Source organism: Molossus molossus, unplaced genomic scaffold (assembly GCF_014108415.1).
Source record: "Molossus molossus isolate mMolMol1 unplaced genomic scaffold, mMolMol1.p scaffold_m16_p_3, whole genome shotgun sequence".
Lineage (NCBI taxonomy): Eukaryota > Metazoa > Chordata > Mammalia > Chiroptera > Molossidae > Molossus > Molossus molossus.
Window position 1 is genome coordinate 90,000,686 of NW_023425366.1, and position 27,353 is coordinate 90,028,038.

Genomic DNA, 27,353 nt, shown 5'->3' on the forward strand with positions numbered 1-27,353 from the left:
TCTGTCTGTGTTTTCTGGTAGCTCACTGGGCTACCCTAAAACAATTATTTTGAATTCTCCGTCATTTAATCTTTATTTCTTTGGTGTCAATTACTGGAAAATTATTTCTTTGATGGTGTCATTTTCAAAATGTTATTTTTCATTTTACATGTAGCCTTGTGTTGATACCTGTGCATTGGATGGAGCGGTCACCTCTTCCAGACTTCACAGACCGGTTGGGGTGGGAAAATATTTACTGCGGGTGAGGTCAAGGGTGCTGGCTGAGTGTGGAGCGGTGGTTCCGGGAAGTCCTGGCTGTGCCGTTTCCATGCAGCTCTGTCAACGGAGGGCGGCCACCGGTAAAGATTTGCTCAGATCCTCGGTGGCTAAGACTGTGGTTGTCAAGACTACTGGTGAGGACTGTTGGCGCATTGGGTGATGGGAGCTGCTGGGTCTCCTGATCTTTTTCTCCCACTGGGGATGTCATGGTTGAGGGGCTTCCTCTTGGCTTCAGGTGTGGCTCACAGGTGCCCTCCCGGTGGAGGCGGCATTGTGTCTGATGCACGGGTCCCGTGGAGTGGCCATGGAGCTGAACCCTGGAGCATGGGAGCTTGCAGAGCAGCGGTGGCCCTGGGGCCCGGGGCACCTAGCTCACAGCAGTGGCTGTGGTGTCTGAGACGTGGGTGCCTGCAGAGCAAGCTACGCAGTCACGGCCTGAGGTCTGGGTGCATGCGGAGCAGCTGCGTCGCTGGGGTGTGGGCTTTGTGGGAGCTGTGGCTGCCCTGGGCCCAGGGTGCTGAAACAGTAGCTCTTTCAGGCAGGGAGCATGTCCTGTCTGTGGGGTCCCTTGAGGTGACGGCTGTTGGTCACCTCAGTGGTGAAAGCTGCCAGTGTCTCCTGTGGAGAAGGCCTCCGGGGACCATGCCAATGAACACGACAGTGTAGTCTGTGGCTGTCATGGGGGCTGTCGAGGTCCTCGGTGGTGGCCAACGTCCTCCACAGAGCAGGCCGTGGGGAATGTGGTGGTGTCACTCGCGGCTGGCATTTCCTTTCTGTTCCAAGTTGCCTCTAGATGCCTCAGCTTTGCTGATCCCCTAGAGACCCTCTCTGTGTGGTTATACTCCTTTTTTTTTTTTGCTACATAGTGTTGCTGTAGATTCTTAATTGTATTCTCCATCCTCCTAGGGCTCTCTTTTATCCATGGATAGCTGTCTACCTGTTTTGTTGTTGAGGAACAAAAATATTTCCTACTCCACTATCTTGTTCTTTTCTGCTTTATTTCACTATGAACTTCCCGTACAGTGCTGAACAGAGGTAGTACACACTGTTTTGTTCTTGATCTCTAGGGAAAGCACGGACTCTCCTTCCGTTAAGTATGTTAGCTGTAGGTTTTTGTAGATGTACTGTGGGAGGAGGAGGAAGTTCCTTCCTAGTCTCTGTTTGCTGGTAGTGTTTATGAAGAATGGATGTTGGATTTTGACAAATGATTTTTCTCATTTGACCACTGTTATTACTTTTACCCCAAACTGGTTATTGCCATGCTGTAGGGAATGCTTTGGGCCCTGTGGATTTTAAGGCCACTCCGGCTGAGTTTGCCTACACACACAGTCACATCCAACCCTGCTAGCCAACTATTTGGATCACAGGCCTGAAACACCGATTGATTTCTTTCCTTTCCTCATATGCTCACTTCTGAAGTTTCCATGGGACTGGCAGCTCATCTAACGTGGTTTATGACATAAACGGTTCCCCTGGTTCCAACAGGTTTGAATACTTTTAGCAACAAATGTAGTATCCAGATACTCTCACTGAATTGAGAGAAGTCTCTTTCAACATAAAATAATTAACATGAATTATCCGAGCTTTTATTTTATTTCGTCAATCCTCACCCGAGTCTATTTTTCCATTGATATTTAGATAGAGTGGAAGGGAGGGAGAGAAAAACACCGATGTGAGAGAGGCACATCAGTTGGTTGCCTCCCGCACGACACCTCGGGGTTGGGATCTAACCTGCAACCCATGTATGTGCCCGCGACTGGGAATCAACCCAGAGATTGTTAGAGCTTTTAATCATAGCGCTGTGATTGGAAACTTTTGCTTATTTAGCATCATAGCAACTGAGGCTATGACAGGCAAGCCAGAACAATGTGTGTAGACAAAGGATGAGAAAGAAAATGTAAAAATGCTGTTTTGTTTATTTCTTACTGTTGACTACATGAACAGACTGGGGGCCCAGTGTCACCTACCCTCTTCACAAATAACCAAGAAAGTATAATCTCCCTCCAACATATCATAATAGGAAGAATATTAATACTGTGTAAATAACTATGTACAATTTTATACTAAACAAAGTACTTCCACATAGTTGTGTGTGTGTAGTTATGCTTACTGATAGAGATATATTCTGGGAGATGGTCACAGAGTGGACGTACACAAACCTAGGTGGTCTAGCCTACTACACATCTAGGCTGCAAGTCTGTGCAGCATGTCATACAAAACAACACGAGATTAAATCAAGCACAAGAGAATACAGTACAATCAAAAGACACAGGAAACAAAGACGTATGAGGCTGTTGCCCCACAACATGGCACCCAGTTTTACACTAAGCTTTTCCACAGGTAGAAAGTACACCCTACGATAAAAGTATAGTATAATAAATACATAAACCAGCAATACATACATCTATTATCATAGCAAACATGAACTGCATGTAACTGTACATGCTCTGCCTTTATGGGACTGGCAGCACAGTGTGTTTACACTGACGTCACCATGGACACGCGAGTCATGTACTGTGATGTCACTAGATGACAGGAATTCTTCAGCTCCATTACAGTATACATATATGTGTGCATAGATATATGATGAATTCCTTGACTTGTCTGAGCTCCTTCATTTAGTAGAAGGGCACACCACTGGGAATTGCTGTATATGTACATTTAAAGTTTGGCTTTGCACCTGAACATACCAGGTAGACAGCTGCTTCTCTCGTGTGTGTATATTGCTGGAATCAGACGCATTCAGATGGATCCACACAGTAACACTGATGTTCAAGTGGTCACGAAACCACTTGACAACTCTCCAGATCTTAGTGAGAAAAAGGTAGACCAAAGGAAAATTGGGGTGTGAGCTCCTCTCTCCATACTTTTTCTTTCTTTTGCTTTCTTTTTTCTTTCCTTTTTTGAGGATTTTCTAAAGAATCGTTTAAAGACAAATTTTGGGTGTCCTTTGTTCCTGGTAAACATACATTCACAGGGATGTAATGTGCATTGGTGCGAGGAAGAGACGGTAGGCCAAATATGGACTAGCAAATACAATTTTCATCGGTGGAAAAGACTGTGGGCTACGTTACTTCTGAAGATTATTTATAAAACTGTTTCCTATTTTGTACCTTTATTTGCTTTGTGCAATTTTTACAACTTTCAGTTAGTGACCTAAAAAACTTCTGTCAGAAACCAAGACGAGACCATTAATCCCATCTGCCAACAACAGAGCTAACTCAGGAATTGAAATTTCCTTCCTCAAGGCAGGGATCAGGTGAGCACACCAGTCTGCTACACTATGATATGTGACAATGATATGTGCTGGATATTAATGCCTCAAAGTCATGATTTGACATTCTACCTTCAGGGCATCACTTATGAGCTGAACTCATACATTCTGAGCTGAATTCAAGTAATGCAAATATACTCTTGCTTGAAATTCAGTTCTCCCAAAGAAGCAGAAAATTTTAGTGACCAGGTAGATCTTTCTCCATTTTTCAGATTACAGAAAGGTGAAGACATGAAACCAGTTCTCTGATTCCTGACCCTGCTCAGTCTAGTCACTCACAGGAGCATTTGCTAAAGAATTGAATCAAGCACTGCAAACCTACAAGGCACAGACTCTCACTATTGGGTTGGCATTCACTAAAATTTACAATAATGTCAAAGTAGGGTTTTTGCAGTAATACTTCATTTACTCTAGCCAAGTTTCACTCTAAAATATTGAGGAAAATTCAACACTCGTCCAATGTATCGGTGTGCTTTTGACTAGTTAACATGTTAATCAAGAAAAGAGCTGTGCTGTCCAACTATTAGATAAGTTATGTGGAAAAGAAAAAATATTTGTCTATGAATTTGTGGATGAAATGTTTCCAAGAAGAAATTATAAATGGGCCCTATTTTCGTTCTTTCCTATTATGAATTACAGGCTTAACATTCTTAGGAACCTTAAGAATATAATGACTACATCTTTAAAAGCCTCTAGGGATTATTGTACATTAATGTATCAGAGTCAGTAAATTACTTATCTATAAATTAATCTAATTTCCACCACCCCTCCTCTTCAATTTGAAAGCTAAACTTCTGAGTCTCCACTTCAGCAACTTTATATCTGAAGAGCCTACATCTGTGAAAACATTTCTAATGAAAACACAAAGACAACCCCCAGAGAAGCAAATAAAATGAGATTTAAGTCTATAGCAGCCACCTTCCTTCAGTTACATTCCTAACAAGAGTGGATTCTTATTTGATGCCAAATAGAGATTATATAACAGAATCAGTGAGCACTCTGGTTCTTTTAGTTTCAGGGAAAAACAGAGGTGCTTAAACAATTCTGTATTTCCCCATTTACACCCAGAGGAGTTACATCTTTGTGTGGGGCGCGGACGCACAGGGCCCGCTGGGTAGGAAGAAGCGTAATTGGATTGTGCTCCAGAGCAGGGGACAGAAAAGTACATGCTGAAAAGTCTGGGCTCCAAGGCCCATGTCACAGTTGCCAAAACACAAATATCAAAGACGGATTTAAATTTTCAAGTCATAACATATTAAAAATTATTCATCCAGACTTTATTCAGCATTCCCACACAAATCATTTTATCAGCTAATAAGACCACCAGCCAACAATAAGACTATAGCCAACAGAAAGATTCTGAGCCTATTTTAGGGAACTAGTAATTCATTGTGAAAAATTCTAATTTATGTCCAGGGTCTCGACTAGCTGCTAAATTAAACAATCAGTGGTTTTTAAAAATATTGTTGTTCTTTTTTGAAAGGATAACAAGACCTTGATAAGCCTGAAGGCACTATAATTCCACATTTCAATGAAGCTCTAATTTACTTTTAGAAGACAAGATGAAAATGTAGCCATTTATTTTCACTTATTTAAGATTTTGTTAACAACGGTGCTACAGATATACAATGAAGCATCTGAGCCAGTCCTTCATCAAGGACTGAGAAGACAGTATCTTTAAGAATGGATTGACAGCCCTGGCCAGTTTGGCTCAGCAGTTAGAACATCGGCCCGCAGACCAGAGTCCTGAGTTCAGTTCCTGCTAAGGGCACATACCTCGGTTGCAGTTTGTCCCTGCCCCAGTTGGGATAGGGGTTGTGTGGGTGGCGTCCACTCGATGTGTCTCTCTCACATTGATGTTTCTCTCTCCCTCCCGCTCTAAAGATAAATGCAAAAATGTCCTCGGGTGAGGATAAAAAAAGAATGGATTGGCAGGCGACCTGTATGCAGAAAACTTTTAGTATAAAAACACTGGGTAGGCAGATTTGAGGCAGAGTTTGAAGGAAACTTTTTTTTTTTTGGTGGTAAAAAAATATAACATAAAATTTATTAACCATTTTAAGTGCATAATTCAGTGGCATTAAATATATTGACAGTGCTGTGGAACTGTTTCCACTATCCATAATCCAGACAATATACAATCTCTTATTCATTTATTTTTTCCATCACCATTTATCCCCTCTATGCCCTCCTCCGCCCACTCCTCTTCCCCGTGATCAGGACACCGTTGTCCGTGTCCATGAGTTCTCTCTCTTTTGTTCAATCCCTGCCCTGCCCCCACCGGAGCTGTCTGCCTGCTCTCTATGAGCTTGTCTCTATTTTGCTTGGGAATTCAGTTTGTTCACTGAATTTCACAGGAGTGAAATCACATGGCACTTGTTCTTGGGCAGCAAATATTGGGTGCCTACGTGTGGCAGGCACTACTTTAGTCCTGGCACATAGCACAAAGTAAGAGAGACCTGATCTCTGTCCTCATGGACCTTATGTTCTGGTCACTATCCCCAAACTCTATAAAACTTGTGGGAAAGTGTACCATTTTGGTAAGATACCAATGGCACGACACATACCTTGTGCCAATAACCCATCTGCAACATCACGAGATTGCTCAGGGATGTTAGCGCAGACATCATCTCCCTTTCACTATTATTTCTGGTCACTGCTTTATTTGGTAAGAGACAGTAGGACAGTTGAGCTATCTCCTTAACTGATGGTTAACAAATGCTATACCCGTATGTCGACTCTGTATCTCATCATTTAATCGGACAGCTGATAAAATGGTGTATCCCATAGAAACTGGTCATAGAAAAATACTTCAGGTTCTCTAATATTTCCAATTTGAAATATCAATTTGAGATTTCATTTATATGAAATGTCCAGAATAAGCAAATCCATGGAGACTGAAAGTAAATTAGTGGCTGTTGGGGATGCAGAATGGGAAGGGATTGCTAATGAGGATGGGGTTTCTTCTGGGGATGATGACAATGTCCCAGAGTTAGGCAGTAGTGATGGTTGTACAGCTGCATGAATATGTTAAAACCTACTGAGTTGTATATTTTAAAATGGTGAACTTTATCTATGGCGTGTGACTTTATAAAAAAAAATCAAGTTAGGTATTCAGTCAAGCTGGACATAATAGTAGTGAGAGGTAAAATTTTACAAGTCCACACATACTACCAGAGGACCCGTCTTAGACTGCAAACACCAGGTCAGTCCAGTCTGCGGTCGCTGAGGACAAGCAGCAGGTGCCGGGATGGTCTGAGAACTCGCTCAGGCTGGCAGCATCTGGACAGGGCAGTAAGTGCACAAACAGGTGATCTGATCACACTGGATGATGTGTGTGCAGGGCCCCAGAGTATCCTCCAGTCAGACTCAAACCCCCACATCTGCTGGAAGCAACGGGAAGCCAGCTCTCGACAGAAGAGGCTGGGATATACCTGTCAAGGAACTCAAGGTATAGACATGGCACCACACAGACCTGCTAGACGCGGTACACCCCTCCCGTGCAGTATGTGCCAACCTTAGGTGTGGAAACTAGACTTTCTCCATGAAAAGGAATCACAAACATTTTAAAGGTGAATTTTATTTCACATTAAAATAGTCAATAAAAGATCTGCTGCTATACGTAGTAATGAAGAGATTTATTCATTCACTCGCTGAATTCATTCATCTACTGTGGTCATCACAACTCCCCAGGGATTGACCATCATTTTAGAGCAATCAGCATAAATATGTTAAATGCCACATAAAAATGGCTGTTGCTGAAGGACTACAGAAAGGTGTTAAAATTTCATACTCTCCCAAGTTTAAGATATATTAAAAAAGCATATGCAAGGTAAGAATGTAAAAACCAAACTACAAAGTGATTTATTTGCGAAGGGTCACGCACCTGCCCCTCAGTTTAGAACAAAAGTAACAGGCTGCTCAGGAACTCAGACATGCGTACAATTACAACTTTATTTGTTAAAATACATGGCCAAAAGACAGCTTTACAGCAGGCACAACGAACCACACATCCACGTTAGGAATGTCCTTTTTGTTTCTTTAAATCTAAGGCCCCCTCTAGTGTTTGAAAACAGTCACACGCAGCGCACAGCACAATTGAAGGCACAGTCACTACATTTTGCCGGAGACCTTCCTAAAAATAATACTCTGTTCAATCCACGGGGCACGAAAATCAATGAGAGAAAATGCCTAACCATAATTAATATTTCAAATTCCTGCTATGATTCACATATTCATTATTCTCTCATTCAGTAATTTCTTTCTCTGTTATTTACTGCTGGGTTGTTTTTAGATTAATACTTTGTTAATAAAGAAAAAATCATATAATGTGTGTAGGGACTTTAATTTTTCAAGTAAGAAATACACCTCCTTGGAAAGCAACAGAAAATTAATTTAGTGTTACCAGATAGCCTATTCTGCTTTTATAGAAGTTATCAGTAAATGGTATATATCCCTCCTAAAGTACATACATTTATTGTATTTGGGAATCAGAAATTTCAAACTGCAGATATTTTAAGACTCACCGAACTGTACACTTTTACCTCGACCTTCCCGGAACCCGGGGAAAGACGCGGGCAGCGCCGCTCCGAGGGCACACGCCGGCCCTGAGGAGTGCGGGGAAAGGGACTCTTCAAAGCTTACATAGACTACGTAAATCCAATGATTTAATCTCACGTACTTAAAAAAAAAATTGATTAATAATAGGGGGAGAAAAAAAGCTTTTCACTCTACTTTCCCAGCTGAAGCCTTTTTAAGTGTTTCCATGTTATATTACAGAGTTAACTAGTCTTACTGTTACTGGAAAATAAGAAATCTCTTTTTTCAACAATGGAAAATGATGCAATCTTGAGCAGGAGGCTGACAAAGACCTTCTTAAGCCTTTACTTCATATTCTTAAAAGTTAAGAGCACATTGAAAATTTGAAAATTCAATAGTGCTTGAAACAAGTTTAATCTGTACTAACTTTAAATAAAAATGACTAACTTGTCTCTCAATATTATCATATGGCTTCTCTGCATTGATCCTGCTTTTTGTTTTCAAACTTGTCGCTTGCTAATGTTAGAAGTAAAAAAGACAGGACATCTAAAATGAGTTAAATAAAACTGGTTACATTTATAATTGGTCTAACTAATTAAGATATCTATATTCAAATGACTAGGACAGAATATTTTTAAAGTGCAACATGTACTCTTTTGGCTCAACATGAAAGTTACATAACTGGAAATCACTGCAGTTATTTTTCCTAGGACAAATTTAGTGAAAAGCTGCTTTGAAATCTCAGTTAGCCATGAAATTATAAATTATAAGGAACAGTGAAAAGTCATTTAAATGAGTATATAAAATGCAATTACAAATAAAACCAGAATGGGAGAGGTAGCGTAAATAAAATCAAATAAATACTATACAATAGCATACAAAAATTTTGCTTATAAAAAATTGAAAATTGTATCTTAAAACATCCACTTTTCCTTTCATTTGAGGGTTTTGCAGTGAAATTAAAATTTAGACCTGGAGTCTGTAAAGATTTTCCAAATGTTATTAATTACTGGTATTGTGTTTTGCCAAAATCTCTCTGATCTGTCGGTCAAGTTCACTTATTATTCGATCCTCGTGATTATACACACCCGTTCTCATCAAAGTATCCCTTTCTTCTATGAGGCGAGTCAAATAATCATCCAAACCTTCTTCTAAGGCATCGCCACGTGGACCATCCACTCTTCCACTCGCAATCTCTTTGGAATCCGGGTACTGTTTTTGTTCTTGTTGCCTTAACCTGAGAAGTCAAGAACAAATACCACTCTAGCAGGCAACAAATATTGTTTTGATTTTCTTAATAATGCCATTTAAAACAATGATTTAATGATAAAACATGTGTTTAGTAATATTTTCAGGAAGAAAACAAAAACCAGTGTTACACTTGGCAGGACAGAATTAGCACACTTACAAAAGACAGTTTTAAAACAATACTTGTTTTTCTAATTATAAAATACATGAAAACTAGAAATTTTGGAAATGTGTAAAAAAGAAAATCATTATAATCTTATTCAGAGATTAGTAATCTGAGTAAAAATTTTCTGTATTACTTTTCAATAAAAAAAAATGCATCTATAGCCCTGGTAGGTTTGGCTCAGCAGTCAGAGTATCCCCATGGACTGAGGGGTTGTGGGTTCAATTTTCGATCAAGGGCACATAACTGGGTTGCAGGTTCGATCTCTGGCCCCGGTTGGGTTATACAAGAGGCAACCAATTGATGTGTCTCTCTCACACCAATGTTTCTCTCCCTCTCCCCCTCTTACCCTCCCTCCCTCCCACTCTATCTAAAAATCAATGGAAAAGGGTCCTCAGGTGAGGATGAACAAAAAACAAACAAAAAATGTGTATTACATATGCAGTGCTGTATACCATATTTCTCCACTTATTAACACAGTGAATGTTTTCTCCATGGCATCAAATATTCTTCTAAATGGCTTCATAACATTCCATCATTTAGATGCACCATTATTTAATCATCCTTTACTGTTGATCTTTAGGTTGTTAAAACTTTGTCATTACTGTTTTGAATATAACATTTCATCTAAATTCATTCAAAAAACAATTTTTTGTACCAAACAGTGCTAGTTTGGGGGATACTGCAATGAATCAAGAAGAAAAGCCCTAACTGTTATGAAGTTTATTTCACTTATTATTCATAGGAAGTGAGATTCCATAAATATTGAATGCCTGGCTCAAAGGGCACGTACATTTTAAGACTTTGTATGAACGTTTTCCTATTGTGATTCCTCATCCAGGAGATGAAGAAAGGTGAGCAGGGGCCAGCCTGGGGTTTGGGTATTTTCCTTTTCTTCCCTTTCACTTTCCCCTTTCCCTCCCTTCCTTGTCCTCCCTCCCTCCCTCCCTTCCTTGATTTTTACTGATTTTTAGAGAGAGGAAAGGAGAGAAAGAGAAACATTGACTGGCTGCCTCCCACATGCTTCCCGAGTGGGGACTGAACCTGCAACCTGGTCATGTGCCCTGACCGGGAATTGAACCCAACACCCTCTGGTGTAGGGACAATGCTCCAACCAACTGAGCCACACCGACCAGGGCAGATTTGGGTATTTCTAATGGAGTATCGTTAATCACACTGCCCTTTTTTTTTTTTAAATATGTTTTTGATTTTTCAGAGAGAAAGGGAGAGATATAAACATCGATTGGCTGCCTCCTACACGCCCGTACTAGGGATCAAGCCTGCAACCTGGGCATGTGCCCTGACCAGGAATCGAACCGGGGCCTCTGAGTCCACAGGACGATGCTCAATCCACTGAGCCACACCAGCCAGGCATACTGTCTTGAAAATGGAGGGTATACTTACTAAGTGACAGTAAGGGCAAGTTCATATATGGAGTGTGTTTTAATTTAATTTAGAATGTACACTTAAGATATAACTTTATACTCCTCTATGTAACTGGCCACAAAAATGTTTTAATTTGCAACTATTCCCAAATTTTGTCTTTATACATAAGATAAAGCATTTGAATCTAAACCCCTACTTCTAGATGGCCTTCAGAGTAAGCAAGTCAAGGAGAACCAAACCCACTTCTGAACGTACACAGGCAGCAGAGGGAGAGCCAGGAGGAGCGAGTCCTGCTCTGGCAGACACGGACGACGGCCCAGAACGGACGCAGGGCTGCCGGAGTCTACAGCTTCACTGGCTCAGAGGACACTCTGAAAATCGAACTCACTCCTAAGATTCCCCACAAAAGAATTGGAAACTAAAGAATACTATCCCAGGACACCAAATATCTCCATCTGTTTTCAGAAAAAAAAACCTAAACAGAGAGAGCACTGTGTTTTGGGACTGGGGTGGAAATCAAGTAGTTAATGGGATACCGGTACCAATTTGAGCAATTCATGTGCACAGGGAAGGGGGAATTTCTGAATTGTTTCCCCCATCAAAATCTCACAGCTCTTGGAGAAAGAGGTCCTCTAGGCAAATTAGTGACATACAACAAATTATGTACCACAAAGTTCAACCATTTCCTTGTTCATCTGTTTATGTATAAAGGACAAACAAAACTTTCACACATCTGATAGCTTATCTCTACCAAAGCTTTACTAAAATGCAAATCATCAATCATAACAGCAATAGGACTTTAGAACCCTGCAGCTGATGAAACCCATACAGACATCAAAGGGAACTTGACGTCCTTGACAAACACTATGTCTGGGCTCCACTCATACACTTCCTGTCACTAGGAACCTACTGCTTTATAGAACTTCTGTTAAAAAGCACCTTCTCATATCGAACTCAGTATGTGCCCATATACTTTCCTTATACTAGCTATGATTCTGCTCAAGAGGATAACTCACTTTCCTTCTTTTTAGTATGGTAGCCAGCCAGATATGTGAAGACAGCTATCTAATACTCTAAGAGTTCTCTTCAAGTTCGATGTCCCTACTCTTCCAACCACTTCTCCGTCACATTCTACTGGAAGCTCTCTCGGCTAATTTCCCTTCAAGTGTGTTGCCCATTGGTTAAGAACACCCCAGACGTGACTGTACTAGAGCAGAGTACTGAACACCACTTCTATGGACGTCCCTAACTACACTGGCTCTTTGGCAGCCAAGACACAATGTTACTAGTGGCCACTTAAATCCTCCTAGGCTTCCTCACATAAACTGTTTTTTAAATATCTTGCCCATCACTTAAGAATGTTATATTACAATTTATACAGAGGACTCTGCTTTTGACTCTAATATATTTAATTTTGTTGTTTTCAGTTCTCTCTGAATACTAACTTATTAAGACATTAAAAATAAGATTCAATTTTGTATGTTCTACATATTTGATAGACAAATGGCTATCTTCATTTTAGCCACCAAAACAATACTTGGCAAACAGGAGAGGCTTAATATATTTGCTAAACTAAAACCAAAAAGCGCTAGAGTCATCGTCACCTAGTGAGGTGGTAGTCCTTGTAACGTCACAGGCAACCAGAGCTTGTGATGCTGGTGTGAGCGACCTATGCTCTGCCAGTCGTATGAAAGGACCGTGCATACAATTGTGTGCAGTACATAATTCTTGATAATGATAATAAAGGCCTGTGTTACTGGTTTATGTTTTTATTATACTGTATTTTTCTCTTTATTTTAGAGTGTACTTTTTCTACTTACAAAAAACCAAGTTTGCTATAAACTTGGTCCGCCGGCTGCAGCCTCATACATCTCTCATTTACTGTGTCTCTTGCCTGCATCCTTTTCTCTTGTGTTTGATTTAATCTCGTGTCGTTTTGTACAGTGACATGCTGCACAGGCTTGTAGCCCAGGAGCAACAGGCCTGGCTCTATCATCTAGGTTGTGTAAGTGCACTCCGTGATGTTCACACACTGATGAAATCAGCCAATGACACAGTTCTCAGAACGCATTCCTGTCTTTAAGCAGTGCATGACTATATGATAGCAAACTTTTGAAAGGCAAGGATCATGCTATACTTAATTGGTAACATCTTCCACGTCTACAACACACTAGATGCCAAATAAACAAACATCTGCTGAATAAAAAAAGAACAGCCTGAATCAAGCCTTACAGCATGGCATTGTAGACCTTGACCTTTTTCCAATTGATATTTATACATTAATATTCTAAATGTAGTTATTTAAGTCAGCTCTGAACCCACCTAATACAGTGAGTTTTCCCTGCTCATACATGGAGGTGTCATGGGATATTTTGTCAAATAAAATGAATTGCTGCCTGTCCCGCCTCAGTTAATATGCTGTAGCCCTAGTTCCCAATGTGATGGTCTCTGGCTTTGGGGAGATAATTAGGGTTAGACGAGATCATGGGGATCTCATGATGGGATTAGTGCCCTGTGAAGAGAAACACCAGAGAGCTTGCTCGCTCTCTTCCCACAGAGAGGACAGTGTGAAAGCCGCTGCTAGAGAGTCTCTGCAGAAAGCAACCTGCTGGCTGGCTGGTCTTGAACTCGATCCTCCAGAACTGAGAAGGCAATTACTGTTGTTTAAGCCACCCAGTCTATGGCACTTAATGGCAACCCGAGCTAAGACCGCATGCTTTGCTGAAACAAAAATACTCTCTTGATAAATTAAGTTAAAAAGTCTTCCCCAAAACTCGCCTCCAAAAAGACTATAGCTTGTTCTTATGCTGCTTCCTAAAGATGGCTTTTCTAACGGGAAATACTGTTGAAATGGTCACTAAGATGAAGGAGACACTACAGGAAAGTCCAGTGTAACACAGCAGTTAAAAATACAACCTTTGAACTCTGGCTCCAATGATTTACTAGCTGTGTGACCTTGGAAAGGGTGTTTAAATTTCTTCAGTGCTTGCTGTCCTAATCTCTAAAATGGGGATAATACTTCCTCAAAAGTTGCTTTGAAGATAAAATGAGACAGGCATGTGAGGCATTTAAAATAGCTCCTGGCATATGGTAAGGGCTCAATAAATCAGAGCTATTATTTATATTAACACTGTAACTAAATTTGAAATTTTTTATACTTGTAATAAAAAATTCAGTATAATCAATTACCTTGAAATAGTAGCAAAAATTCTGCAGTAGTCACACAAAAATAAAATTTAAGACACTTATGCTATGAATGGAAACAAAATAGTGAAATGGATTTGATGTAGCTACATTCATGACAAAAATTCTGAGTGTAATAATGGTCTTTGGTATAAATGTTCTATTGTACAAATCAGCTACATTTTATAGTATATGATCTACTTTATTCTCAAAAGACCTGACATAATTTCCCTGGACCAATGGCCAATTAAAAGGTGGTCCTATTAGAACTTTTGTTTTGTATGAAACAGAAATGTAATGTTCTAGTTACTATACCTGTTCAACTCATTTCTTATATCCAACAATTCTTGTCTCTCAGTTTTTACTGTATCTTTTTCCTCAGAAGCCAGGTAACGTAGTCTCATCTGTTCCAATTCTTCTTGCTGTTTCTTAAGACGAGCCATTTGACTTTCTTGCTCCCGCTTTAAAGAGACAAACAAGCCAGATCCCCAAGATTAGTAATAAATAAATTTCATAAGACTTTGACTTGTGATTATAATCCTCTTTGACAGTACCCATCATCTAGCCACAGGCTGCCAATTCTACGACTCCCATATTGTCCAGAAATGACCAGGTTTTCTTTTCAAACTCATTCCATTATTTTTCTTCTTGCTATAAGCCTCATATTCCATGGCCCAATCAGGGACTGAGGTTAGCTGAACAGCATAAGGTAACAGAAGTTAAAGGCAAGAAAGAGTCTGCTAACAACACAATAAATTGCCACAAGGACCAGTGGTACCAGCAGCACCTAAGAAATGGTTAATTCTCAAAGATATGCTAAGAACAATTCAGGTACTGTCCCTATATTGTCACTAATTCCACTCCCATCTCAGGTAACAATATGCCTTTCCACTCTTTACTCCAGGCTCATACAAAAATCTGTGCACGTGACAAAGTTTGAAATACATGTGTAACATTCCACAAAATGAATATTCCATGATTTTTCAACCACTCTCTAAGCAGTGCTATAATAAAACACCCTATCATCTAATATCACTCACAAATCTTTCCACATATTTCGGGACAGGTGCTTTCCTTTCTTTAGGGCAGAACCCCAAAATGGGAGAATTAGACCAATAGGTATGTGTCATCTTAAAAAAAAAAAAAATTAATTGAATAACAGAAAACTGTCAAATCACAAGTGCACATTTTGATAAAACTTCACAAAATAAGCCAAACACCATCCAGATAAGAAACAGAAGATTATCAGAGCCTCCAGACATCCATTTCCATCCTTCCCCAAACATAACTATTACCCTATTTTCTACCACAAATACGTTTTGATTGCTTTGAACTTTATATAAACGGAACTGGACAGTATATATTACTTTATGTCTGGCTTCTTTCACTTAACGTTGTTTTCGAATTCACTGGTATTATGTATAGTTGATGATTCATGTTGCTATTTGGCATTCCATTGGATGAATATACAATTTATTCATTCAACTGCTGAGGAACATTTGGATTAATTTCCAGTTTAGTATTATAAAGCTGATAACCAATACTGTACATGCCCTTTAACACATATTTGTATGCATTTTTATTGGGTATATACCTAGGATTCAAACTGCAGAGTTACAGGGCATGATAATTTCAGTAGTAGTACAAATTAATACTTTCATGTGAGCGTTCCAGTGTTCAGTGTTCTTGCCAACACTTGTTAATTTTTTTTCATTTAAGCTGTTCTTATAGATTATGTAGTAGTATCTCATTGTGATTTTATTTTGCACTTTTCAAAGACTAATTAGGTTAAATGTGTTTTAATATTTTTAATGGCATTTGGATATCTTCTTTTATAAAGTTCCTGTTACTTTATACTGTTCATTTGGCACTTTGCTCTACTTGGCTAGTCATCTTTCTTTATTAATACGTTTGTAGTTCTTTATATACTATACTGGATAAGTCTCTGTCACTTATTTAAATTCCAGGTATTTACCACTAGTCTTTGTCTTGCCTTTTCACTGCTGTAATGGTATTTTTAACTTAATATTAAAGCTTAATATTAACTTAATATGCCTCTATGTCCAATTTTTAAAAGTTTTTGCCTGTCTCAGTCTTGAAAATACTTTTGTTACCCTCTTGAAGCTTCACTTAGACCAGTAATTCATATGCAGTTGGTTTTGTGTATGGTGTGAGATTAAGTTTCTTCTTCTCCCCATACAGAGCTCAAATTGACCTAGCAATATTTGCTGGAAAATATTTGCTGGAACCCCCCCCCCCCCACACACACACACCCTTGCTCGGCAGTATCACCTGTCATACATCTCTCCATTATATGTATAGGTTTGTGTCTGGACCCTCTAACCTGATTTATTTCTCTATCCTTGCATTAAAAGTACACTGTCTTAGTTACTGTAACTCTTCTAATAACTCTTGATATCTGAAAAAGTCTTCTACCTCTGGCTGTTCTTCAAAATTATCTTAGTTATTCTTGACTCCTGCATATTCATTTAAATCTCAATTCCTAGGGCTGAAAAAAATAGAAGGTCCTGCTGGGATATGATTATGCTGAATCTACAGATTAGGCCAAAATCATTGATTCTTTAATCAGTGAACATGATTTATGTCTCCCATTACTTACATCTTCTTTAATTTTGTTTAATGCTGATCCTTCTCTATATATTAACAGTAATATCTTTCTTTGAATGTGCCCCTAGGTAGTTGGTATTTTTAGATGCTATTGTAAATAGAGTTTTAAAGTTTTCCTTCTCTAATTGCGTCTAGTATAGAGAACTGATGATCGTTACCTATGGACTTTGTTTCCCACAAACACCATATTCATTAATTCTGGTAGGTCATCTCTAGACATTTTTTGGTTTCCTAAGTATATAACAGTGTCATCTACAAAAAATGGAAGATTTACTTTTTCCTTTGCAACTGATACACGCTTTCTTTCTCTTGCTGTTACATTGGCTAGAACCTCGTACAATGTTGATACGAATGGTGATAGAGGACATCTCTCTCTCATTCCTAATCGCAGGAAAAAACTTTCCTTACTTTAAGAACGGTAGGTTTTATGTAAATATCCTTTATTAGATTAAGAAATTTCCCTTACATTCTTAATTTGCTAAGAATTGTTATTATGAGTATTGACTTTTTCTGCATTTTTTACATGATCACTTAATTTTCCCCCCTTTATTCTTTTAAGGTGATAAATATCCAACTTTGCCTTTTTTAATAAATGAACTTGACTGTGATGCTTATAAGTTTTACATCTATATTCACAAGACAGGCCAATTTATTTTGTTCTTATAATATCCTTACCAGATTTTAGGATCAAGATTATGCTGGTCTCAGTTTTTAAAAAGTGAGAAGTGTTCTCTCTTCCTAGTTTTCAAAAACAGTTTGTATAAGATTAGTATTATTTCTAAAATGTTTACTAAAATTCAAATGTGAAGCCATCTGGGTCTGAAGACTTCTTGTGTGAAGGTTTTCACTACAGATTCAATTTCTCTAATAACTATATAACTATTTATATTTTGTTTCTTCTTGTGTCAGTTTAAGTTGTTTCTTAAGTTCACATAAAATTTTTCACACCATTCCCTTCTCTCTTTAAATGTCCATGGACTATGTAGCCCCATCCCCTTTTTATTCCTGGTATTAGCTCCTAGTACTTACTCTCTTTTTGTCCTTGAATACTCTTTGCCAAGGGGGAGGTTCCTTTCAAAAGACAACTTTTGCCTTTATTTATTTTGTTGTACAGTTTTCTCCTATTTAATTAAGTTTTACTTGTCTTGATTATTTTCTTGCTTCTGATTTCCTTTAATTTCTTGTTCCTTTACTGACTGTTTTGAAAGGGATATTTAGAGAATATATTTTATGCTTTTCTTAGTGTACTTGAAGTTATAAATTCCCCCCTAAGCACAGCTCTCATTATTTTTCAGTTCAAAATCTTTTCTAATTTCACTTGTCTGAAAGTCCTATGTCAATTTCACTTATGAAAGATATTTTCACGGGGTACAGAATTTTAAGTTGGTAGTTATTTTCTTTCAGTACTTTAAGGCTATGATTCCACTGTCTTATGAATGCCTTCACTTTTATTTAAAAGTCATCTGTCAGTCTTCCTGTTGCACCTATGAAGGTAATATCTCCCTCCACCCCAACAGCTTTTAAGATTTTTTGTTTTTTGACAATTTTATACTGTGGTGCAGCTATATATGGTTTACTTTGTACTTACCCTGCTGAGTTAGTACATATTCTTGAATCTATGACTTGATATCTTTTTCACTTTTATAGAATTCTCAGCCAGTATCTCTTCAAATATTACTTCTCTCCCACATTTTCTGTTTTCTCCTAGGGGTTGCTCTAGGCTGAATGTTTGCATCTTCCTAAAATTCTTATGTTGAAACCTAATCCCCAATATGATGTTGTCAGGGGGTGGGGCCTTTGGAAAGTGATTAGGTCATGAAGGCAAGCCCTTATGAATGAGATTAATGTCCTTATAAAAGAGTTCTGACAAAGCTCCCTAGCCCCTTCTGCTTTATGAAGATACAATAAAAACATAGCCATTTATGAACTGGGAAGCAAACCCTCACCAGACATAGACCTTGACAAGGTATACACCTAACCTCAGACTTTCAGCCTCCAGATAGTGAGAAACAAAGTTCTGTTGTTTATAAGCTATGGAGTCTGTGACATTTTGTTATAGCAGCCCACATGGACTAAGAGACAGGGGTTCCGAATTACACAAAAGGTAATTAGTCTCATATATTCTGTCCCATATGTTGTTCATGTTCTTTGCTGTATTTCCCATCTCTACTTCAGTTTGGATACTTTTTATTGACTTATCTTCATTTCACACATCCCTGCTTCTGCTATACCTAATCTGCTCTTAATTCATCTACTGAATTATTATATTTCACTCACAATACTTTTCAACTCCAGAATTTCTATACAATTCAAACGACTCCACTTCATTAATACATTTCTCTGTCATCACCTACTTTCTAGAACATAGTGATAGTAGTTATTTCAAATTATGTACCTTTTGACTCCAAAATACAAATGACCTGTTGATTTACTTCTTTTGACCAAAAGACATAAAAAGGCCTTCTACAATAAGGACATGAAAGTGGTTAGTAAATATATGGAAAGATGCTCAAAGTCAAATGAAAATGTAAGCCACGACATGATACTATTTCACACCCACCAAACTGGAAAAAATTAATACATCTGAACAGCCAATGGACATGCTGTGAAGAATAACAACAATTATACACCATTCTTGGGACTGCAGATTTGCACAACCACTGCAGAAAGTAATTTAACAATATTTAGTGAAGCAGAAGAGCAGAGCACACTCTAACAAAAATTCCACTGTTAGATATAAACACTAGAGAAACTCATACATGCACAAAAATTTGTGTGTTTATTAAAAGAAAACTTGGGAAAGTATGTCTGAGAGAAGACTGGATAAATAAATTGTGGTATATTCATATGTTTAAGTTTTATAAAGCAATAAAAATGAACTGTAACTACTTGCATCAGAATAGCTAAATCTCAAATGATTCTGAGCCATGGCTAGTCACAAAAGAATGATTCAAGGAGAACCATCCTATGGATATAAAGTTAAAAACATACAAAACTAAACTGTTGTTTACCAATATTTTAACTATATCTTATAACATTATAAAGAAAAGCAAAGGAATAATAAATACCAAATTCAGGAAAGTAATTACCTCTGGAGAGGATACAGTTGACAAAAGGCACATGAGTTTCCGAAGCACTGATAATTCTGTTTCCTAATCTAGGAGGTGTGGGTGGTGGTGTATAAGAATCTTTTTTCCTTTTTGGAATGTTCAATATATTTCATTAAAAAATTTTTTTAAAAAAAGGAAAAGTACACCAAATTGTTATATCTGACTGAGGAGGGAACAAGGTTACTGGTGATTTTTATTTTCTATGTTATATGGTGCTGTAAAATTGGCAAGCAGAAAAAAATAAATAAAAAGTTGATTATTTAATTTTAGGTTACATTATAAAATTTTAACTTTATAAAACTTGAAACATTTTAGTTCTAAAACATAAGAAAAGCCTTGAGTTTTTAATCAAGGATCCAGCATTAATAATAATCACACATGCACACACAAAAATTAGAGGTTAGTGAAAGAAATCCTCTCTGCTGCCAGGTGCTCTGGGTTAAAGGCTCCTCAATCAAGTGAGTATAATCTTTATTTTGCCTTGGCTGCCTATAAATCCAGAAAGGAGATGTAAACATACATACACTAGACTAAACAGCGGCTAAAAAGTGGCCACTACATACTCTCCCACTCACACATACCATGTAAGTCTGTGGGAAAAAAGCTTACAACTAAACTAAGGAACTCAAGTAAAGTTTTCTGAAAATAACCCAGAGCTGACAAGTCAGTAGGAGGGCCTGGATGGTTTCAAGACACAGTTTTTAACCAAGACTTGGACCTCCAACTGTTTTCTTAAACAAAGATTTACATCCTATCCTTGGCTAAATTACTTATAAATTAATCAAATTAATTACTCTGAGTGGATAAGCAGGAGGCTGGACAAGATAGTGCTGATGTCAGCCAATGAAGTCTGTGTTGTTTTAACTAAATATATCAGCTTCGTTTTAAACAGATCCACTGTGCACAAATATGGTAAGGGATGCACATCCTACCCAAAATCTTAGTTCTTAGTCCTTTACACAAGGAGTAAAGTGACAATCTTTATTTGAATATTTGTAGTACGATTTAATTCAAGTACTGTTTTGGTTTAAAAATATTTCTATAGTGTATCTTCATGGAAATGGGGGGCTGAGGGGAGGAAACTAAATTACCCCTTAAATGTCTCACAACTAGAACTTCTTAGATTCAGTGTTATACAGTATACCAAAGATAACAAATCTAGAACATATGGGTATCAATTCCTTGTTTTCTAAGTTAGGATCCATTTTATGTGATATTTACTTATTTTTTATAGCTGTCACTTTACCCAGTTACTCAAAAAAAAAAAAAAAAAAGGGTTACAATAAAAAAAAGGGTTACAAATTGGAAACAGACTTTTATGGTTGTGAAACTGAAGCAAAGATTTTTTTTTTCTAAGTAATTAGATTATGATTTTTAAATTTGCAGATTGACTATACCAGATCACCTTTGAGTAATGAAAATCTGTTTAAACATTCTCTTGGCAATAGGCACCAAGCATTAGATCTTATTTCCAAGCTCTACCAGCTGGGTTTTGTCATTAACATTTATTAACAATCTAAGATATGGCTTTTGCTGTCTAATCCATACTACACAAATGTTTTGTATGGCCCTCCAGAGGATTTTGCTGTGACAAATTACTGGCAGAGATTATAGTCCCGTGGCTATTCACCAGAGGCAATGTAAAAATTAACATGGTACTAATCCAATTTAAACAAAATGTTGCACAAACAATTCTCTGAACAAAAGCAGAAAAATCCCAATTTTATATTCAAACACAATGTTTTTAATAAAATGTGTTAGAAAAAAATTGACGTATTTTCACATATGTGAATTGCACCTATTTGATAAAATTCATGTCAACCTCCCCAAAACAGTTAGTGGCAAAGCACAATTCACAATACGGTAATCTCAAGGTCTTCTACATTTCTTCTTCAAACCACTTCTCAAATGTGGTCTGTAGAACATCCATGACTCCCAGGGAACCTGAAATCTGTTTAGAGGTTTAATTCTAAAGCAGAAAGTTTGTGGGACAAGAAATAGAACTGGTCTGTAATGAAGATGACTGTACTCAAAGAATGAGACTGTTTTCTTTCATGAAGTAGAAGTTTAGAGTTGAACTACTATTTTAACATTGTTATTTTTGCTTAATACTCTTATAACAACTCAAAAGAAAGGAGGCATCTGAACTTTTGTGATTCTCTCTGTTATTAGGGAAAAAATAGCTAAAATTACTTTGCTGATGGTTTTTAGGCAAGGGGATAGAAATCCATAAAAAGAGTAAATAGAAAATAATGGATCAAATGTGAAGACAAAGAAGACTGTAAATGAGGATGTATGTTCATAAGGAAGGGTAACTGGGTGGTCACTTTTTACAGTAGATCTCCTTTTAAAGGATACTATTAAACTCAGTATCTCAGTGTAACACTAACAAAGAGCCACACACTTGGAGGATTCTATTCAGAACATTTATTGACTTTCTCGTCTTTTTTAAACTACCACAGTAAAAACAATGTTATCTGTCAATATGCACATATGAACACAATTTAATCAGTTTACTCAAAGAAAAAAGCTCTTGCAGGGATATTTCTTAATAAGAAATATGAGACTATAATGAAATTATCTCTTTCAATAATTAATGATTACTCATTTCTCCAAAGGAAATGCCCTAATCAGCAAACTAATACATTTCATGCCCTATAATTGATTATCACTGCATTAGTCTTCTTCATTCTGCAGCTTCTTCAATGAAAGGCAATATCTTCCATTTCTTCCCCATCTACTCTGTTTTAAAACTTTAAATGATTTCAAATCTAATAGTGATCTTTGGAACATTTCTCCTTTAGCTTTGAGTAACAAAATAGAAATAAAATCCATTTTCTTCTTGTTTTTCTGATGCTTATCTCCATTTGCATTTCTCACCACCCTGCTATATTCTTGTTAAATATCAGATGAACTTGAAGTTCCCCAGGGGAGAAAACTGCTCTACAGCATCTACTACTATGCAAGGTGCAGAGTAGGCTCTCCATGAGTACTTGCTGAATGAATGAAAGAAAACAAATGAAATCACTACAGATGTTGCTTTAGACTCAATGCACTCTCATCTCTTTATATACAAACTTTAGGGAGCATACCTACTGACATTATTCCATATTTATCCCTTACATGTGTGTGTTTTTTCCCTTCTGTGCAGTTTTCTACAGAACATCTACTAAAACTACCATCCAAATACAAAGTACTATAATTATTCAAACTATATCCTACCTCACTCAACTACTGCTGTTGCTATATAACAATATCCTCCTGTCCTCTAGACATAAAATTTTTAAATTGTTGGTGCCTATCATTTCTTTGAACAGCTAGTCACAAATACCTCCAATATTTGTTCTGTTCAATATCCAAAGCTACCACCTAAATTAGATGTCCATCAACTGAAACCAAGAACACTACACAACAGCTTTATGGCTCAACTCCTTTCAACAATTATCATTTACTGAGCATGTACTACTTACCAAATACTGTATTACATGCTTTTTATTTATTTATTTATTTATTTATTTTTATCCTCACACGAGGACATTTTTCCATGTTTTGTACAGATAGAGTGGGAGGGAGAGAGAGGAAGAGACAGAGAGAGAGAAACATCGATGTGAAAGAGACACATCGAGTGGCTGCCACCGTAAGACCAACCAGGGCCGGGGACAAACTGCAACCAAGGTACATGCCCTTAGCGGGAACCGAACCCGGGTCTCTCCGGACCACAGGCCGATGCTCTAACCGCTGAGCCAAACCGGCCAGGGCTGTATTACAAGTTTTTAAATCCACTTATTTAATTCTCAGAACAACCTGTGAGGAAAAGTTTCACTGTACAAATGAGACTATTCTGAGAGGTTAAATTACCCAAGTTGCAGAGGTAAAGCCAAGATACAACCCAGATCTCTTGACTCCAAGGCCTTCTTATAAACTATATATGCAGCCTCTGATAGAAAGTGTATTCTGTTATTTTTAACATCTATTCTCATCATATTATTTTCCTTGCTCCTAATTCCACAGGGACTCCTCCCTATTGTACTATATATAACCTAAATCGTGACTTTATAATAGTTTCTCCAATTGCAAAGTCACTTTGATTCTCATTGTCAGAGCTAGTCTATCTAACAGCCAACAGTGCCGTTTTCCTTGCTAGGATATGCTAATCATGATTTCTTCTGTCTCAATATTCTGTCAGCAATCCCTAAAGTCTTCCATGGTTCACTTTCTTCTCCTGGGAATTCGTTCATTATTTCGCTTCTATGGAATGAAACCATAACATTATAAAGGGGGAAGAACCTGAGCCCAGACTCTGCTCAAATGGTTCCATTCCTAAGCTCTATCCCTTAGTATTTGTGTGATCATGTGCAACTTAACTTCTTTAAGTTTCAGTTTTTTTTCTTGTATAAAGTGGGAAAAATAACATGACTTGCTATACAGGGATTTTGGTTAGGATTAAATGAGAAGATAGGAAGCAGGACACCTGGCATATAGTAAGCCTCCATTTAATGCTAACTGCTCTATCAGTATCATCATAATTACCCTGTTCTTTTTCTCTAGTTGTTGTTTCCTTTACCAGCTTCCCCTCCTCCTTTTAAACATAAGAATCAAGTTTTATCTGTCACAGCATCAGTGATCGCCTCTGCAAAGGATTCTTTCATCTGTTGTTAAGCCTAATTAACCTCCCAACATCAGATCCGTAAGTCCAACTACTTGAATTTTTCTGTAAAAATTAAAATGTCCAGACTTGCAAGTTCTATCTTCCCACACCATTACTCTGTCTTAATAACCATATTTGACATACTAAGTCTTGAGCTCTTAACATCATCTTTGACTTTCTACACTGCATTCCAATCAGGCATATTGTGCTACACAGAATCTACCCAACCATGCCTTTTAAAAGAATCTCTTATCCTGTTCCCATGGCTACCACTTTAGTTCCAGTCCTTACTACCTGAAATGACCTCTAAAATGGGCCTTCCTCTGATCTCCAAGTAGAGTCTAGCATTCTGACTTCATGTCTCTTTGCTATAATCAATCTATTCATTGTATTTCCAACATACCCATCCCCAACTTGCTACATTCCTAAATCACAACCAATTCCCCAGAGGTCCATCTCAAGTATCTTCTTTTCTATGACACCTTTCCTAAGTCCTATTAAATAGATGTATTCTATATGACTCTTTTCAGGGCTCCTACTATTAGGCAATAAATGTTATGTTTATAGTTTTCTTTCCTATTACTAAATCGCAAGCTCCCCAAGGGAAAGACTTTTGTTTTACCCATATCGATAAATCTAGGTCAGTGCCCTGAATACAGGAGGCTCTCAGTATAAAACATTCACTCATCTATCCTCAATCCCGTGAACATATACAAAATATTTACTCTTGTTACTATGGCAGTCCCTCTCTTCTCTGCAGTTTCATTTTTAGTGCTTTCAGTTATGCAGAGTCAAGGTCTGAAAATATTAAATAAAAAATTCCAGAAAAAAACAATTCAAATGTTTTAAGCTGCATACCAACCTGAGTAGTGTGATGAAATCTCATGCTCTACCCACCCAGGAAGCGAATCATCCCCTTGTCTAGCATGTCACGCTGTAGAATCTACCCACTCATTAGTCCCTTCACAGCCCTCTCGATGGTCAGGTTAACTGCCGCGGCCTGGCCATCCTGTGTTGCAGTAGCCCCAGTGCTGTGTGCGCGCCTACCCTTCACCGCACCGCATCTCCTCACAGAGCCACTGGGTCCATCTCACATCACCGCAAGGGGAATACAATACAATAAGATATTTTCAGAGAGCACATTCAAACAACTTTTACTACAGTATATTGTTATAATTTATTATTAGTTATTGCTGTTAATCTCTCTTACTTGCCTAATTTATAAATTCAACTTTATCATAGGGATGCAGGTATAGGGAAAAAACAGTATATAGGGGTGAGAAAAAAATAGGTTTACAGTTGTGAATTTGAGGAAGAGTTTATTCTTTATTATTTTCCATACGGAGAATTGTAAACCTACTTTTGCCCACCCCTGTCCTGTATATATGGCTCAGTACTATCTGTGGGTTCAGGCATCCACTCGGGGGGACTACTATATATTCTTTTATACTTATAATCTCAACTCATCTATAAGCTATGTTAGCATAATTTGTTTTATTTATTCTCATGCAGTCTAGTACATACTCCTTTATTAAGGTGGTAAACATTCAGTACCAAAAAGATGTTTAATAACATTTGATGGTTATGGAGACACACTAATTGATCCTTATAAGTTTTAGGTCAAGTAGATTATATTAAAAATAAAAATCTTGTTCCTGGTTTATTTGATCTTAATCACTTGAAGAAATTATACCCAAAGTTAAGATAAATTTTTCATGAAGCTAATAGCATGTATTATCTAGTAGCAGGAGGGGGAAAAAATGTAAGAATTCAGGAAACTATCACTCTTAAACTCATAAAATTATGCAAAAATTCCCTGATTCCTTCTTTACTAAGTTACTTTGTCTTCCTAGGAATAACATTTAAAATATGTTCTTAAATTTGAGAACATGTTAAATTTTTAAAGTTATCCTTAAATTTCTTCCTTCAAAAGTACTCCAAATAGAAATCAATACTGAATAAAAGAATGGTAGTTTAATACGTAAAGTGAAAGAAATTATCCAGTTTCTTCTGGGAAAGAGGACAGCTGGCAATTAAAGAAAAGAACCTTCAAGTTTCAGTTTTTAATTTAAAAAAAGGAAGATCTTATATCACACACACACCAAATAGCCCCAATTTCAAAAACAGCACTGGAGATTCAAACGCAGACATCTATCTGAACATAACAGGTATTGCCAAATATGCAAACTAGTAAAGAATCAAGGGGAAAAGACATAAGAATAATCCATCATCAGCTATAAACTACATACCTGTTTAAGTCTGGCAAGTTCTTTCAAAGCTCGTCCCCACTGCTGCTTGTAATGCAGTTTAGACTTAGTTGCAGATTCCAACTTTCTTTCAAGTTCAACCTAACAGTGATTAAAATCATATCAAGTGAAACACTATACCACTGTGTACAATCACTGAAAGATAATATATACAAAGAGTCTGGCTTAAGAAAAGAGTTTATATAGTGTAACATACGACATCATCTAAAACTGTTATATAATTTACTATAAATATTATGGCACATGAACATTTTCTTGTTTAAAATATAGTCGTATTTTTACTGCCTAACAGCCTATACTAAAAGGAACTGAATTAGTCTCAACCTCCAGTTACTATAAATGTATTTAAAACATGTATATTACATAAAGATCATAGAGTGAAAAATACATTTTTTTTTTTTTAACAAAAAGCAGTTCTAACTGTTAGCATTCCAATTTAGTTGGCACTCTAAATCTTAGAAAACAAATTATTCCTTCTGGAGGCCTTTCATTATGTGGAATTTTGTCTTATAACAAAGAAAGCTAATAGATTTTTTTATAACTATATTTTGGCAAAAATCAGACAGAATGCCGAAAAAAGTGAAATGTTTAATCAGAAAGCAGTTTACTAAGAAAGAGTACAAAGTCAAAAATATTTTAAGAATGTTAA

General features: G+C 37.4%; 1 protein-coding gene across 4 annotated transcripts in view; it reads right to left on the reverse strand.

Annotated features, from left to right (window-relative positions):
- Positions 1-7,151: 7,151 nt before the first annotated feature.
- CEP120 (centrosomal protein 120) overlaps positions 7,152-27,353 on the reverse strand; it is a 69,441-nt gene continuing 49,239 nt past the window's right edge. For all 4 annotated transcript variants that reach the window (XM_036278821.1, XM_036278824.1, XM_036278822.1 and 1 more), the window contains exons 18-20: positions 26,687-26,785; positions 14,367-14,512; positions 7,152-9,308 (exon numbers count right to left, since the gene is read on the reverse strand). In XM_036278821.1, coding sequence (XP_036134714.1) covers positions 9,074-9,308; positions 14,367-14,512; positions 26,687-26,785 — 480 coding nt within the window. In that variant the 3' untranslated portion in view covers positions 7,152-9,073. The remainder of the gene's footprint in view (positions 9,309-14,366; positions 14,513-26,686; positions 26,786-27,353) is intronic.